Genomic DNA, 18,025 nt, shown 5'->3' with positions numbered 1-18,025 from the left:
TGACAAATCAAGCACAAAGCGTAATTCACACATAGGAACCTATCTCATGAAAAGTGCTACGAGATCATTCATTATCGATTATTTCTTATCGAGTATTAAGCTCAGAATTCGATACGATTTTAACTATGGTAGCGGTAAAATTAAAAATTTTAAATGTAAATATTGTTATGATACACATATACATACATTTTTTATTTCAATATTAGAATTTATTAAAATTATATTAAAATTAATTTAAAATTTCTAAATGAATAATACAATAATTCATTATTAAAAGGATATCATTATTAGGAACATAATCCTTATTATATATTATATTATTAAAATATTTTCAATTTTGAATAAAATTTTCATGATATGCGAAGATTTTAATTTATATTTTTTGTATTCAAATAATAATTTTTAAAATATCATATAATACAGAAATTTTAAAATTTTAAATATATATTATAAATATAAATTTAAAAAAAAAAATAAAAATCATATTTATATAAATTTATATAAATTAATTTATATAAGTAATTAAATTTCTTTAATTAATGAATTTCGTTATTTATTAATCTAATGATTTGACTAGATCAGTTCTAATTTGAAACATTAAATTTTATAAAAATAAAAATTTTTTCATTTGAATTTTATTGGTTATTTTTATTTTAAATTTAAAATACTTTTAATAAAAAAAAATAAAATATAAATTTATATTATTTATTTCTTTTAGTGAAGTAATGATATTATAAAATTCTATCGATAAAAATGTATTTTTATATATTTAATTATTTTAATAATTGTAATAAATTATAATTATTAAAATATAATTTAATTTTTAAAATATAATATATATATATATATAATTTAATATTATTTTCAAAAAAAAGCTTTACCATTACTAATATATCTATATAGTAAAAGTTTTATTGTAACTGTTGTATGTTTATCTATTTCCCCTTTAATTCAATTAGAGTAGATAATTTTCGACAAATTCCAAATCTTATCAATTTTATCAATATATCTAAATATCAATAAAAATTTCGACAATTGCTGTTTCATACTTAAATAAGTTATCAATAATTATTTTTTTCTCAACATGTCAATATCAAAAATTAATAGTTTAAATTCTTCATTTAATTTTCAAAATTATGATAACAATTATTCTGAAACTGAAAATGAAGATACATTACAAAATTCGTAAGTGAATTTTATTAATAATAATTATTTAATTTATATAGTTTATTTATATATTTTTGTATAATTTATAAAAATATTTATCAATAAATTTTAAATAAATTTTAAATAATTTAATATTATAATTATTTGTAAGTCAAATGTAATAATAAATATAATATAATAATTATATTATATATATACATTATAATACATTATAAATTTCATTAACTTCTAAAAAATATTTAATTTATTGATAACTATTTTATTTATTTAATTTCAGATTTCTGTCTTGGGATGCATTTAAATATTTTCCATTAAAAAAAAAAAATGCATCCATGCAAAATAAAAAATGGTTGAATGTTTCTATACAAATTATTAAAATATTTATGTATGGTATTCTTTACTGTACTATTTTTTGTAGTGGTTTAATTATTAAATTTATGTTCATTTTTGCTATATCACAACTTAAAGATGAAAAATCTATACAATTTTGTGATTATTATTCAAGTAATATATCAATATTTTTATCTTTATTATCTTAAAATATATTTACAATTTCTTATATTATATTTATTTATATATTTATATTTATTTATATATATATATATTTATATATATATTTATTTATATATAATTGTTTTTTAAAACTATAATTGTATAAGTTTTATTAAAATTAAAATAATAATTATAATTTAAAATATAATTTAATTTATAATATTAATTGATTGATTATATCTTAATATAATTTTTTTTAATACATAAATATATATATATATGTATATATTTATATATATATATATATATGTATATATATATTTTAATAATAATGTTTAATGTCATATTGTAGAATATGATCAAAAATTAGAAGCAAGAATTTCTAAGAAAGGCAAAGTAATTTGGACTTGGCATATTATTTTTATGTTTGTTATACCAGAATTTTTTACTATATTTCATGCGATATGGAATTTCTTTTTCAAAAAAAAACTAAAATTACCTAAGAAACAAAATATTTTAATTCTTTTTTTTTTGGAAACACTCCATTCAATTGGTATAGCATTATTAATTTTTTATAGTCTTCCAAAACTTAATTCTATAGATGTTGCTGCAATTTCTAGTTGTATTTGTTTTATTCCTACTTTTTTAAGTAAGTATTCTTTTACAAAATTTAATTTAGGAAAAATATTTAATGAATTTATATTACAGATTTTTTATACTGTTATTACAGATTTATTTACTCAACATCACAAATATTCAAGTGAAATTATCATATTCGTATTAGTTCTAATAATCAATGTTTTAGCACTAATTGCTCAAGGTTTAGGAATTATTTTATATTCTATTTTAAATAATGCACAAGATCCTCTAACATGGATTCTTCCTATTTCACTCTTATTATCTTCTTGTCGCTGGTGGTATAATTATATATCTCTTTATAGTTATTTAGGTAATATTTTTTATTTTAAAATGTATATTATGAGATTATCTTTAATTTTTCTAAAAATAATTTATATAATTTTTTATATAGATTTTATAAAATCATTAGCAAGAAATAAAACAGATTTATCAAATAATTGTTATCTATTACAAGGATATGTAGCAATTTGGAGATGTTTTATTTTTATTTTAAGTAGTGTAATAATTTTAATTTTTAAAGAAATTCAAATACTAGAATTCTTTGAATATATATGGCAGAATACATATAACATAGAACTAATTCAAATATCAAATTCTTCTCTTAGAGAAAATGTATCATTATCAAATTTATATGTTAATGATATTGTAGATATTATTGCAGATTCTTCTGCACCTTTATATAGCTTTTTAATACAAGCATTTTGTGGTTTTTTTATATATCAAACAGGTGAGATATAGTTTTATTATGATTAATATTACAATACATTATAAAAATTATAAATTTTTATTTTATATTTTATAAGTTTAAAAAGTATTTAATATTTTTGCAGCAAAATTTGCATATCAAACAAAAATGCATAAGTTTGGTTTTGCTCTTCCAATAAGTTTAATTACTCCAGGAACAATTTTTTTAATAATAATATTTTGTATTTTAAGAAAAGAAGATGTATGTGCTTTTCATAATATAATACCAGATTATTTATTTTTAAATATGCCTACATATAATAATATAAGAGAATTTCTTATAAATTGGCGTGTTTGGTGTTGGTCTATGTGCTGGTTATCACAGATTTGGATTACAAAGCAACTTTGGTTTGATGAAAATGAAAAACTCGCTTCTGTAGAAAAAATTTTCTATCAATCTAGTTATGATTCATTTCTGATTGATCAATTTTTGGGATTAAATAAGAAAATACATGAAAATCATATTATAGAAGAAGAAGAATTTTCAAATATTACAGAATTTAAGGTTTTATCTTATTTAGTATTTCATAAAATGATGATATAATTCTTAATTCTTAATTCTTAATTTTAAGTTAAAATTTTTATTTCAGATTAGTAATTCAAAAATGCAAAATTTGAATAATTCTTATTCAACAATTTCTAAGAATGATTTAAACAACAAAAGAATTAATAATGTTACTCAAATTTATGTTTGTGCAACTATGTGGCATGAAGATAAAAAAGAAATGAATAAATTAATTGGAAGTATCCTAAGATTAGATAAAGATCAGTGTGCTATGAAAGTTACACAAAAATATTACAAAATTTTTATCAATGATTATTATGAACTTGAAAGTAATTAGTATGCATAATTAATATATAAATTATCTTGAATAAAATTTTTAAAATATTAAATAAAAATACTTATAAATTGTTTCAGCACATATAATATTTGATGATGCATTTTGTTGTATGCATGACTGTATTGGATTTTGTAATCATAATGAAAATGAAACACAAGTAAATGAATATGTAACAACATTTATAGAAACAATGCAGGAAAATATAAAGGATCTTGGTATACTTTATTTACCACCTACTAAATATCCAACACCTTATGGTGGTCAACTTATTTGGAATTTACCTGGAAAGACATATCTAATAGTACATCTTAAAGATAAAAATAAAATTAGACATAGAAAACGATGGAGTCAGGTATATTTAATAACATTAGTTACTATTAAGAAATATAAAAAAAAATTATATTTTCTTAAATCTAACTTTTTGTATTATATGTAATTTATATTTTTATTTTATTTTATATTAATTAATATATATATTAATTTATATTTTTATTAATTTATTAATTAATTTATATAATCAATTAGTATTATAAATATATATTTTAGGTCATGTATATGTATTATTTTCTTGGATATCGTTTAATGAGTACATCAATAGATGTTGATACTAAAGAATTAATGGCACAGAATACTTATATTTTAACTTTAGATGGAGATGTTGATTTTCATCCAAGTGCTGTTAAATCATTGTTAGATTTAATGAAGAAAGATAAAGAATTAGGTGCAGCTTGTGGAAGAATACATCCAATAGGAAAAGGTATTTCTACATAAATATAATATATAAAAATGAAAATATTTTTGTTTTTTTTTAATTTATATTGTAATTTATTAAAAATTAATTTTTTTTCATATAGTTTTAATATATTTAAAAATATATTTTCATGTATAGGTCCCATAATTTGGTTTCAAAAATTTGAATATGCTATGGGACATTGGCTTCAAAAATCAACAGAACATACAATAGGCTCTGTTCTTTGCAGTCCAGGCTGCTTTTCACTTTTTAGAATAAAAGCTTTAATGCAACATAATGTCATAGCTAAATATGCAACAAAATCAACTGAACCCAGACATTATATTCAATATGATCAAGGAGAAGATAGGTGGCTTTGTACATTAATTTTACAAGCTGGTTGTAAAGTAAAAAAATTTATAATACACTTTAAATAAAAATATTTAAAAAAATATATATAAATAATTTATTTCATTTAATTAGGTAGAATATTGTGCAGCAAGTGATGCTTATACACATGCTCCAGAATCATTTAAAGAATTTTATATTCAACGTCGACGATGGATTCCTTCAACTATGGCTAATATTTTTGATTTATTAGATAATTCAAAAGAGACCAGAAAATTAAATGATAATATTTCTTGGTTTTATATAACTTATCAATGGATTTTAACAGGTAATTTGATTTTAATTAACATTAATAACATAATGTTTAATTAACATAATGTTAAAATTACAATACAAAAACTATTTCTAAATATTTATTTATTACTTTACTTATTTATATTATTATACTATTTTTTATAGGTAGCACAATTATAGGACCATCTTTTATATACTTAATGATGGTTGGAGCATTTGTAACTTCTTTTCAATTAGATAACTGGTTAAGTTTCTGGTATAATTCAATTCCAATCATTATTTTTATTTTAATATGTTTTTTTTGTCAAGAACGCATACAGGTAATTACTTAAATTATCAATATTTTATATATAATTTTTTATTTTATATATTAATTTAAAAAATATCATGATAAAATTAAATTATATGTTTTAATTAACATTTTTATAGCTTATAGCAGCAGAAGTTATTACTATTATATATGCTTTAGTAATGATAGTTGTATTAGTTGGAATAATACTACAAATTGCAACAGATGGATATTTTACACCTAATACTCTTTTATTTTTTATTGTGATTAGTCAATTTATAATAACAGCTTTTTTGCACCCTCAAGAATTATCATGTTTACCTAATGGAATCATTTATTATATTACTGTACCTTCTATGTACATGTTACTAATTATTTTTTCTATTTTCAATTTACATAATATTACATGGGGAACCAGAGAATCAAAATCAAAACAAGTAAAATTTTATAAAAATAATTAACTTCTTATTTTATTAATTTTATTAATTTCTTATTATTAGTTTTTCATATAACTTAAATTTGCAATTATTTTTAGATATTAGAACAACAAAGTTTAAAAAAATCTCAATGTGAACAAGAGAAAACTACAAACAAGTGGACAAAATCTTATTTATCTCATTTATTTCAATGTACATTTTATACACACAAAAATTCAAAAGAAATAGAAAAATATTTAGAATACATTTATAATTCTATAAATGAAATTAATTTTCGTTTAAAACAAATAGAAAGGTACTTAATTAATGAAAAATTAAATTATTACAAAATATTATAATAAATTATATATAATTATAAATATAATTTAATATTAATATAATAATAATATTTATAATATAAATTATAAATATTAAAGTATTACAATAAATTTATATTATTTTATAATCAATTTAATTAAAATTTTTAATAATTTTAGCAATGTACTAAAAAGTAATATAGAAAATAGAGATAATGATGTTATCAATATATCAAACGAAAATATAGAAGAAAAAAATAATCAAAATAAAACATATAATGAAGAAATAAAATTACAAGTATTTGAAAACTTAAGTAGAAATATAGATTCTGAAATTGAAATTTCAGAAGATACCTTTATTAATGATTATCAAGAAAATTCAAATTACTTAATAAATCCTTATTGGCTACAAGATGAATGTTTAAAGAATGGAAAAGTAGATTTTCTTTCTTTTGAAGAAGAAGAATTTTGGAAACAATTGATTAAAAAATATTTATTTCCTATTGAAAATGATATAAAAAAACAAGTATGATTTCTAAAAAAAAATTAAATTATTAAAATTAAAAAATTCAATAAAAATTACAGTACATTAAATTTTTTTTAGCAAAATATTACAAAGGAATTGGTAAATATACGTAATGAATATCTTTTAAAATTTTTTATGATAAATATAACATTTATAGCAGCAATATTTTTATTGCAAATAAACAAAGATATTTTGCGTTTCCAATGGCCATTTGCTATTCTATATAATATCACCTATGTTGATGAATATGAAGTAAGATTTATTTTCTTGATATAAAATATTCTAAATATATTTTGATTAATTTTAATCTTATCATAAATAATCTTTTTTTTTTTTCAGATACATATATATAAAAAATATATGCATTTGGAACCAATTGGATGTCTTTTCATTATTGCATTTGTTTTTATTTTATCAATTCAATTTTTAGCTATGTTGCATCATCGTTTAAATACATTTGTCCATGTACTTGCTAATATAAAATTAAATTTATTTTATCCTATTAAGGTAATATAATAAATTATTATTATATATTTCATTTTATATTTTATCTTCTCTCTTTTTTTTTTAGAAGAAAGATATATCAAATGATATTGGTATTCATGCAAAAAACATAGCTGAAAATCTCCAAAATACAATAGATACTGAGAGAATATTTCATTTAAAAGACAATGCATTTTCTTCTGGAAAACGTAAAACTGTTAGAGAATTAATAGAAGATAATCAAAATTCTTCAAAAAGGCTTTCCAATTTTGAAATACTTTTTCGTAAACAATTACAGGAAATTGATATATCTGGTATTTTTACTTTTAATAAAATAAAAACTTATATTTTAATAATGAAGTTATTATAATAATGGCATAACAAATGACAATAATAATTTAATTTCAAAATATATTAAATATATTATTTCAGGATTTTCTAAAACAATATCTTCAAACATATCAAAAGATGTATTGGAAATAAAACGTCATTCAAATATTTTAACAGAAAATAAATCACAATTGGAAAATAATATACCTAATGATAGTATAGAAAAGAAAAAATTATCAAAACACTATATATATGATAATCCAACATTTTTAAATGACACTAATAAATAAATTTATGTACTATATTCTTATTAATATTATTTATATTACATATATTTATATTCATATTTATATTACATTAAATAATAATAATTAAAAAATAATTAATAATATTAATTAAATAATTAAAAAATTTATGTTGTATAATCAATACAAGAAAAATTTAATTATTATTTTAATATAAATAAATAAACTATCAATCATAAATTTTCTTATATGTATATATATGTTTTTTAAATATTCGTAACTTATATAATATTTATATAATTTATATAATAAATAATTTGTTCAACGAAATGAATACTTGACATAAAACTATAGTAATTTTAACTCTAGTAAATTTTAATAAAATTACTAGATATAAGAAAATCACGTGATTAAAATATAGAAACAAGATCGATTTACAATTTTGAAATACATTTGATTGGTTGATAATATAGAATGTATATCCTGTTCCTCATGTCAGTTTGCATCTGTTATAAGATTTGTTTGCCTATGGTGAATTTGAATCAGTTATATTTATTTGAACAGGTTATGTGTTTCTTAACAGAAGAAAAACATGCCATCAACAAAGAAAAATCAGTATGATTCTAATTGGGATTCTGGTAAAAATTTAACAATATTAATTCAATAAATATATTTATTTTTTTTTGTTCAGTAAAATTGTTTCTAAAAAAACAAGTTATTGTAAAGAATTTTCTTTTCTAGGATCAGAATCTGATAATCGATCAGGATCGTCTAGATCAAGTCGTAGCGGTACACCTAACTCTAATAATGCAAATTCTACACGTGATAGAAATTCAGATAATGAAAATGAGGCACGATCAGTGGGTTCTGATATTAGTGAAAGATCTTCTAAACAAAATTCTAAAAGTCCATCTCCAGTTAGATCAGATTCTAGACATTCAAGTATTGGGTCTACACATAGTCAGAAATCTGGTTCTCAAAGATCTAGATCTGGTAGTCCAAAATCAGTTATATCAAATAATAATGATTCACAAAGATCTCAATCACGTTCTCCAAAAGAAAGAATATCTGAAAGTCCAATATCTCCAAAGTAAGTAAATTTATAATTTAAAATATTTTAATTTTCTTAATTATTAACTTTTTAAGATTTTAAGATTTTAAAATGCTTATTTAAAATGCTTGTAATATACTTAAGCATTAACTTAAAGCATTAACTTTATGTATAAATAACTTTTGAAATAATAAATTTTTAAACTTAAAATTAATATTTTTGAATTTTAATTATTAAAAACTATTAAAAAACTATAAAAAAAAACAATCCCTCAAAGTAAAATCAATATTTTTAACAACTTAATTTCTTACTTTTTACAAATACATATTTATTGTTTAACTTTTTATGTTATTTTATCTTTGCATTTTTATTCTTATTTATTTCTAAATTCTCAGAGAAAATATTATATATATCAGATTGAGGGATTTAAGGGAAAAATAATAAGAAAAAAAGAAAATCAATGATGAAAATTAATAATGATTCATGAATAATAGAATTATTAATTATTGTTTAGAAACCATTAGACGTAATAATGTTATATAAATAAATTAATGTTATCAATAATGGTATCATGAAAATGACAAAGAAAAGAAAAAAATTAAAGATTTCTCCTGATAATTTTACATATAATATTTTCTTTGACAGCCTTAATTGGTTATTTTTAAACTATGATATTTGCAACTATTATTTATATATTTATTTTTAGCGTTAAATTCTAACTTTTTTTTAGAGTAACGAAATCTGATTTTGCAAGAAATGAACCAATAAAATCTGAACAAAAATCAGAAAGCCCAGAAGAAAACAAAGATGATAATGAATCTGAAAAATCCTTGAAGACAGGAGGTTTGTAAATTAAAAATAATTAAAACAACAATTAAACAATAGTTTAAATATAATTTAAATTTAAATTTTGCTTCAATGTATATTATTACATTAGGTAGTATAAAATCAAATGATGATGGAGAATCAAGTCCAATACATAAAGAAAACAATAGTGGTTTTACTTCAGAAGCAGATGATAAAACAAAAAGAATAAAACCATTAATAGATTCTGATTCAGAAAGTGAACCAAGAGATAAGCAAACTTTAGCACCAACAGCAGATGCTCTTTTTGGAGATGCTAGTGATATCAGCACAGATGATGAAAAAGACAAAGAAGAAGAGAAAAGAGAGAAGAGTTATAGCAAAAGTAGAAGTAGAAGCAGAAGTAGAAGTAGAAGCAGGAGCAGGAGCAGAAGCAGAAGTAAAAGCAGAAGTCGAAGTAGAAGTAGAAGTAGAAGTAGAAGTAGAAGTCAAGGTAGATCTGATAGTGGTGGTGAAGGTGCTAATCAAGCTGTGATTGAAGATGTATGTATTATAATTATTGATATCAATTTTTAAGAAAAATTTTTTAATATTTTTATATATCATAATTTATTGATTTTAGGACATGGATAAAGAAAAAGAAGAAGAACCAGAACCTCCTCCAGAAACAAGAATTGATGTAGAAATTCCAAAAATCACTACAGATTTAGGTCGTGAAATACATTTTGTAAAACTCCCAAATTTTCTTTCAGTAGAAACGCGACCTTTTGATACGGAAACGTATGAAGATGAAATAGATGAGGAAGAAACTTTAGATGAAGAAGGTCGAGCAAGATTGAAGTTAAAAGTTGAAAATACTCTTCGTTGGAAAGAAACCTTTGATGATCAGGGAAAAGTTATTAAAGAAAGTAATGCTAGATTTGTAAAATGGTCTGATGGCAGCATGTCTCTACATCTAGGTTCTGAAATTTTTGATGTATATAAACAGCCACTTCAAGGAGATCATAATCATCTTTATATTCGACAAGGAACTGGTCTTCAAGGTCAAGCAGTATTTAGAACTAAATTGACATTCCGTCCACATTCTACAGAATCTTTCACTCACAGAAAGATGACAATGTCTTTGGCTGATAGGTCACAAAAAACTTCTGGTATAAAAGTATTATCACAAGTAGGAACTAATCCAGATCAAAATAGATATGAAATGATTAAGGTAAATTACAAATTCAATTTTATTTTATCATGAAAATTTCTATATATTTATATATATAATTACTATAGAATTATTTGTATTATAATATTATGTAGAAAGAAGAAGAAAAATTGCGCATGGCAATGCGAGTTCAAAGTAAAACAAAAAAGAGTACTGCAAGTAGAGGAACTACTGGAAGATCTGTTGGTGGATATGGTGGTGATACTTACCATGATGATGGTTCAGATGATGAAGGAGCTATTTCTCTTGCAGCAATTAAGAATAAATATAAAAAAGGAATGAATATTCCAGTTAAAGGCAAGTTATACTAAATTTATTTAAAATAATACTTAATTTATTTATTAAAATAAGTAATTTTTATATAAATAATTAAAAAATATATTTTTATATTACATTTTAAACATTTTTTAAATAACAAATATCAAAATATTAAAGAAAATAATAAATTAATATAATCATATAATAAATTATATTAATAATTTTATTTTTGTTTTATATTCTTAGCATCGAATATATATTCATCAGATGAAGAAGGTTCAGATTTTGAAACTTTAAGACCAAAAAAAAATATTAAAGGAAAGGTTCTAAAAGATTCAGATGAAGAATCAAATTCTGGAAGTGCTTCGGGAAGTGGAAGAGATGATAATCAAGGTGATAATGCCAGTGATTAAATCATTATTTTAGTAAAGTATAAATAAATAAACATTTCTTTTGACATAATAAAACTAATTGTATAGATAAAACAATCATCTTTTCTTCACATATAATATAATAAAATCACTTTTTAACAAAAATATTTTACTTCAGACGAAAAATAAGATTATTTAGAATATTTTTTTTTTTTTAATATTAGTGCTATAACTTTTAAAAATGTTAAAATTTATTACATACTGAAAAGATTGATAGGAGTCCTTTAGAAGTTAGGATTAGTTAAGATTAGTGATATCATCTCTTTAAGAAATGATAAAATCTTTATTCTTTAAATTATATTAAACTATATGATAAAATGTGATCATATTTTATGTTATTTAACACAGCTAAGTGATTGATAAATTCTATCTAATATGTAAAATATGTATAAAAATATACAGATTCCTTATAACATAAAAATTAATTTATAAATTAATTTATATAAAATAATAAAATATATCTAATTTAATATATTTTATAATATATGTGTGATATATTAGAAAAAAATTCATATTTATATAAAATGTACATGACATATAAATATAAAAATAAACATGTAAGATGATACATATAAAAATATAATGTAAAAATTAAATAGATTTTTTTTTTAATTTTTAATTAATAGGTTAAATAATAACAAAAAGAACAAATAATGAAATATGGATAGGAAAATAAAAATTCGAAAATCAACATTAGTTCTAAAATGTTATAAATGAAACAATATAACAAGACAAGAATAATTTACATATGTATATATATATATATATATATAATAGAAGAAAGATAAAGATAGGATAAAAATTTATTATTAATATCATCTTTTGAGTATCAAACATTTTTCAAAAGAAAACTAAAATAATAAAATAAAAATTGAAGATTAGTATTATTTCTCGAACATTTCTAAAAAGATAATTCTTTAGAAAAATGTTTAGTATTCAAAAAATGACATTGATGATTAATTTTTATTCTTATCTTTGTTATTTGTTATTTTCCCTTTATATGCGGCATTCTGAAGATATTAATTCTCGAATTTTTATTTTATCTTTATCCTTATATTTTCTATATTTATTTCATATAAGATATTTATTTCATTTTAGAGATGGCGCTTCATTTTTATTCTATTTTTATTCTCTTATTTGCTTTTCTTGCTTATTGTTTCTAGTACACGATCACAAAGCAAACACGAGAAATATGTAATTAAATGCATATTTATTATTTTTTTTTCAAAAATACAATATATTTTATTTTATATACATTTAAGATGTTCTGTAATAAAAAATTTATTCTATTTATTATATATAGTTTTATATTGAAATCATAATATTTAATCATAATTTTTTTTGTCTTAATAATTTTGTTTTATTCTAAGTTGATAATGTTGCACTATATATGACTTGAGAATGATATTATGTAACTGTTGATTTAAAAAATATATAATTCAATATATTGAGTAATAAATCTATTCTGTACCTAGTTTGTGTTTGCATAGGTCTGAAAAGTGTAACATAAAAATGCATTGAATGGTAGATCTATTCTATACTTAGTTTGTGGTATAACACAGCGATATCACGAGAATATTTCTATCGTATGAATTACAGCTTTTGTGATTGAAAGTTATTATTGTGAATGTAATTTGTGAGTATGATTTCTCCTTTAACGATATTATCTAATTATGTCAATTCTATATATTTATCAGTATATATAAATATATAGAAAATAGCAAATTTTACTTAAAAAATATTATTTTTGCGTTTTTATATAAATAAATTATAAAAATAATGGATAGAATAGATTTTATATTATACCTCTGCATCATTATTATTATGTTTTTTTTCTAAAATAATTAAATAAATTTTAAATATTTTTATATTTTCAATAGTTTTTATTTATTTAATTATTAATTTAACATGACTTATTTCCACTAAATTCTTTTTATATTAAAAAATTTTGATATAATTTTTCAATTTTAATTTCAATTTCAATGAAACATTATTATTAAATCACAATTTGTATGATTTTCTAACCTTAGAAAATTAATTAGAATAGATTATAAAAAACTTGATTTATTTATATATTATTTTATAAAGTTAATTGTTTCTTTACTTATTGAACTATTGGTCAAAATGATTCAATCTATTTTCCATTGCGCATATTGTAACATAACCTTAAGACTTCTGTTTCTAGGAGGAATTTAATACTTTTTACAAGTAGTTTTATGTTTATCCAACTCAAGGATTTGTATAGGAATTGTGACTTTCTTAATTTTACTATCATTTTATATTAATATACAGGTATTAATATTTCTTTAATATTTATTATCAATTAAATTTCCTATTAAAATATAAAAATATATATTTTAAGAACTATAAACTATAAAATATTTCATTTTAATGTTTCTTTTTTTAATTTTTTTCCATATATATAAATTTTATATTAAATTATTTATTATATTAAATAATATTAATTATTAATAATTATTAAAAATGATTTTAGGTTTATATACAATGGTTGCCCATACTGTACTTCTTGACTTTACAGTACCATCAAATGTAATAGTAGATGTGGAAAAACGTTCCACTCTAAAATTAGCTATTACTAATGTCCTTCAAGAATATTTTGATAGTTTAAAACCATTAACTGAATCAAGCATTGATGGAAGCTTTTTAGTCTTATATACAGGTCCCAGAGGTAGTCTAATTACAGTTCGAGGATATACTGAAGGCTTAATCACTATTAATATTGAATATTATAAAAGAGATGAAGAGGAAGCACTTTTGGATTTTGAGGTACAGTTTTTTATATTAATTTTATAATTGTTTTGCAAATTTCATAATATTTAATTGCCTATCATGAATATCAAACACAAAATCAGCTTTTGTATCTCTCAAACATGGGGTCATTATAAGGTACATCTTGTGTTACATATGAATTAATTATATAACATAACAGTAATTATAGTAAATATGTTATAAAACTTTTTTTTTTAATATAAATTCGTGAAATTGCATTCGTTAAACCGATTCGTGATTTTTCGTTTGCCGATTTTTTACCGCTAAAATTGCAAGATAAACGTATTGTAAAAGATCATCGTTTGATGAATAGTATTATAGAAATAAGTAAAAATTTTACTATATGCGAAAGAAACACGCATAACAAAGAGGACCTTGTAGCAGTGGCGATACCTGGAAGCGGACGTTGCGATGGCTCTGAACAGCCAACGCAGTAAGCGCCTGCCACCAGTAAGGCGAGGAACCATATATGACCTCTATCTGACACTATCAGGTAGAAACCACTCCCCAATTAGTTCCTATTAGTTATCTATAGCATCTTAAAAACGTGCGAATCGTTTCCGTTGCACTTTAAAGCTCTGACCGATTACTTTTTTTCCGGTCGACGTGTATTTCCTCCGATCCTCCCGGTATTCCTTTTTAGTTTTTCCGCAAAGGGAAAATGATTTGATTGATACGTAAAAAAAAGAGTTGCTACGATTGGTTTAACAAGATAGTTTCTGTTTTTTTTTATTCATCGGTTCGCTTGTCGCGGCCACCTTTAGTTGGCCAGAGAATTGGAGACAACGTTGCAGGCGGCAGTAGCCTCTACGCGTTCGCACTCGCTTTCACCGATTAAACGCGGCGGACCTTTTGAGAGATACTTTCCTACCGCCGGTGAGTTTTTTATTTATTATTCTGTTTACGGTATTAATGGAATATTATATCCGCAAAATATTTTTTTTCATCATGCGTCGTTAACGAAAAATGCTTTCGATTCATTTCCTCGATTGTGTGTAATTTCTCTTCTATATTCAACTTTCTTTTCATATTCATCGTGCGGAAATGTCGTTATTTACTTTATAGTTTTTAAAACGGTATATAATTCCTCTCGTTTGTTTATAACATATTTTTTTATTTTTATATAGATCATTTTTTATTTTAATTAAAAAATCCATTTAAACTACCTTGTTCGCTTGGTAAATTTTTTTTTTAGTATATTTTTAGGGTACTTGGCTACAGATGTTCAAAAGTTTAAGTTTATAATTCTTTAAATCAAAATAAATCGAAAATTAATAATAAAGAAATATTTTGCTTTTTTATTATTGACAATTAAAAATCAATGAAAACATTTTTTTGCATGTAAATTTTTTTATATAAACAAATGAGAAACAATTTAAATACAAAATATAATAATTTTGAAATTGTAATTTTTTAAACTAGCTATATCTTTAAATTTGAAATCCCTTCTTTTCAAATGTTTGAACTGCATTAATTTATGAAGAAGAATTTATTAATATTTTGGGATAATTTCATTGATTTTTAATTGTTAATATGCAAAAAACACAATACTTAATTTTTTATTTTCATTTTATTTTAGCTTGAAGAATTATCTCTTAAATTTTTGAACAATTGTAGTTAAACACTCTCTCTATATATAATCACTTGTTAAGACAAGCAGCAAATTCCAAAAGAAATTAAATCAATTTTATAATATTAAATAATTATGAGAATTATAATTCCGTAGGATTTATTATTTTTATAAATATATTAAGTGAATGGTACATTTTTTATTTTTCAAATTTATATGCTATGCAAAAATACATAAAATTAATAGATATAAATAATGAGATAGATTTAGTAATCTATATATAAAATTCCTAATCTTCAATATTTTCATTCTTCTCAATTTTATTTTTAATGTAAAAACTTTTTTTTTACAGATTTATGCTTTGCATCGCATGCATCTATTAAATGCTTTCTCATGCAATTCTAAATTTTATAATCTTTCAATAGATACTAAAATTATTTTTTTTTTTTAAGATGACAGATTACTTGAATATGATATTGATAAGTTAGTCTTCGAAGCACGTTCTCCTTACCAAAAAGTGCAAATTGTTCACTCAAAATCATTAGGAAATTTGTTGGTTCTTGATGAATTACAAAGTAAGAAAAATCCTTATATTTTTATAATTTAAAATTGTATCTAAAAATAAAAAAATTGTTTAAAAATTTTTAGACATATCTGAAGCAGATCTGATATATACAGAAACATTAATGCAACGTGGAAAAGAAAATTATACAGGAAAAGAAATTGTTATTTTAGGAGGAGGAGATGGTGGTTTACTTTGGGAATTACTTAAAGAAAAACCAAAATTTGTAACTATGCTAGAAGTATGTCAAGTTATATTATATTATTACTATTATGTTACAAATTATCATATTATATTATATTATTATGATATTTATTAATAAATTAATAAAAAATTAATTTTTCATTTTTAGATTGACGATGTGGTAATTAAAGCCTGTAGCCAACATATGAGAAGCATATGTGGAAACTGTTTGGATAAAAGAAAGGGTGAAAATTACGAGGTAAATTTATTATATATGTAAATTGTAATATATTATATATATGTTATATATGTAAATATGTAAATTTATTATATATTATATATTATAAATTTATTATATATATAAGATTTTTGAAATTTATTTTTAAAATTTCATATAAGATTATTAAAATTTTTTATGAAAAATTTGTAGATTATTGTTGGAGATTGTGCAAAAACTTTAGCACACATGATTGAAGAAGGCAGACAATTTGATTATGTTTTTGGTGACCTTACAGACATACCAATTAGCCCAACTCCACATGGAGATGCATGGGATTTTATTAGATTAATTTTAAATTCTTCAATGAAAGTTTTAAAATCAACAGGCAAATATATGACTCATGTGAGTAGAAATATGAGTAATTTGTAAAAATAATTTTTTATTTTATCTACGTATAAATATTTTATTTTATTTTTCAGGGGAATGGAGCATCTTGTCCACAGTCTTTAGAAATGTATGAACAAGTTCTTTCACAGCTTTGTGTACCCGTAACTTTTACCAAAGATAGTGCTTTTGTACCTTCTTTCTTCGAAGATTGGGTTTTTTATCAAGTATCGTTAAAATGATGGATTAAATCTATTACATTGAGATTTCAATGGAGGTATATTCACAATTCATTTTCTCTCTTATGACCCACATTTGACCCTAGTCGCAAATCTTTTGTTAACAAATCGGTTCCTGAAAAAAATGATCCCGATGCTGGACATGAAATCCCAACTGACACTACTACGCTGGCGTCTGTACATACAAAAGGTGGTGGTTATCTGTATCTATTTGTTTGTTTAGTAATTAATAAACTATACAAAGGTGCTCAATTATTTTTTCTACTAACTATCAATAATTAAATTAAGTTACCCAATGGTTCATTACAAAATAAATTCAAAAAAAGCAATATAAACACATTATTGTACAAATAACTTTAATAAAACGGAAATAGAATTATATGAAATTTTAATCACATACATACAAGCTTACTTTTTATTAACAAGGTATTTTGAATATATCTAATATTTAAATTGCA

At 21.2% G+C, this 18,025-nt stretch overlaps 3 protein-coding genes across 6 annotated transcripts; all 3 read left to right on the top strand.

Annotated features, from left to right (window-relative positions):
* The first annotated feature begins 22 nt into the window (after positions 1–22).
* LOC108001990 (chitin synthase chs-2) lies at positions 23–8,107 on the top strand. 3 transcript variants are annotated; one of them, XM_062086540.1, is made up of 19 exons: positions 961–1,185; positions 1,445–1,671; positions 2,012–2,308; positions 2,390–2,608; positions 2,690–3,025; positions 3,129–3,547; positions 3,633–3,876; positions 3,962–4,236; positions 4,431–4,641; positions 4,774–5,021; positions 5,098–5,290; positions 5,422–5,576; positions 5,686–5,982; positions 6,081–6,277; positions 6,459–6,804; positions 6,883–7,056; positions 7,144–7,311; positions 7,376–7,601; positions 7,720–8,107. In XM_062086540.1, exons 1-19 carry the CDS (start codon positions 1,085–1,087, stop codon positions 7,905–7,907), a joined length of 4,521 nt encoding a protein of 1,506 aa, XP_061942524.1. In that variant the 5' UTR covers positions 961–1,084; the 3' UTR covers positions 7,908–8,107. The 3 variants fall into 3 exon arrangements, with proteins under 3 accessions (XP_061942542.1, XP_061942532.1, XP_061942524.1); XM_062086558.1 differs by lacking the exons at positions 961–1,185; positions 1,445–1,671 and adding an exon at positions 23–155; XM_062086548.1 differs by lacking the exon at positions 5,686–5,982 and having other exon boundaries at positions 960–1,185.
* A 191-nt stretch (positions 8,108–8,298) lies between these two features.
* Positions 8,299–12,219, top strand: LOC108002002 (another transcription unit protein). The gene is made up of 7 exons (XM_017063348.3): positions 8,299–8,500; positions 8,604–8,952; positions 9,644–9,756; positions 9,851–10,260; positions 10,340–10,930; positions 11,026–11,227; positions 11,435–12,219. Exons 1-7 carry the CDS (start codon positions 8,455–8,457, stop codon positions 11,599–11,601), a joined length of 1,878 nt encoding a protein of 625 aa, XP_016918837.1. The 5' UTR covers positions 8,299–8,454; the 3' UTR covers positions 11,602–12,219.
* Positions 12,220–13,096: 877 nt separating this feature from the next.
* LOC108001864 (spermine synthase) lies at positions 13,097–17,822 on the top strand. Of its 2 annotated transcripts, none has more exons than XM_062086637.1 (9): positions 13,097–13,255; positions 13,805–13,911; positions 14,114–14,406; positions 14,791–14,902; positions 16,432–16,554; positions 16,628–16,782; positions 16,894–16,983; positions 17,155–17,346; positions 17,424–17,822. In XM_062086637.1, exons 3-9 carry the CDS (start codon positions 14,125–14,127, stop codon positions 17,568–17,570), a joined length of 1,101 nt encoding a protein of 366 aa, XP_061942621.1. In that variant the 5' UTR covers positions 13,097–13,255; positions 13,805–13,911; positions 14,114–14,124; the 3' UTR covers positions 17,571–17,822. The 2 variants fall into 2 exon arrangements, with proteins under 2 accessions (XP_061942621.1, XP_016918625.1); XM_017063136.3 differs by lacking the exon at positions 14,791–14,902 and adding an exon at positions 15,174–15,285 and having other exon boundaries at positions 13,098–13,255.
* Positions 17,823–18,025: the final 203 nt, after the last annotated feature.

Source organism: Apis cerana, linkage group LG1 (assembly GCF_029169275.1).
Source record: "Apis cerana isolate GH-2021 linkage group LG1, AcerK_1.0, whole genome shotgun sequence".
Taxonomy (NCBI): Eukaryota; Metazoa; Arthropoda; class Insecta; order Hymenoptera; family Apidae; genus Apis; species Apis cerana.
Note: the sequence above shows the minus strand (reverse complement) of the source record. Positions and strands in the feature narration are given on the sequence as shown.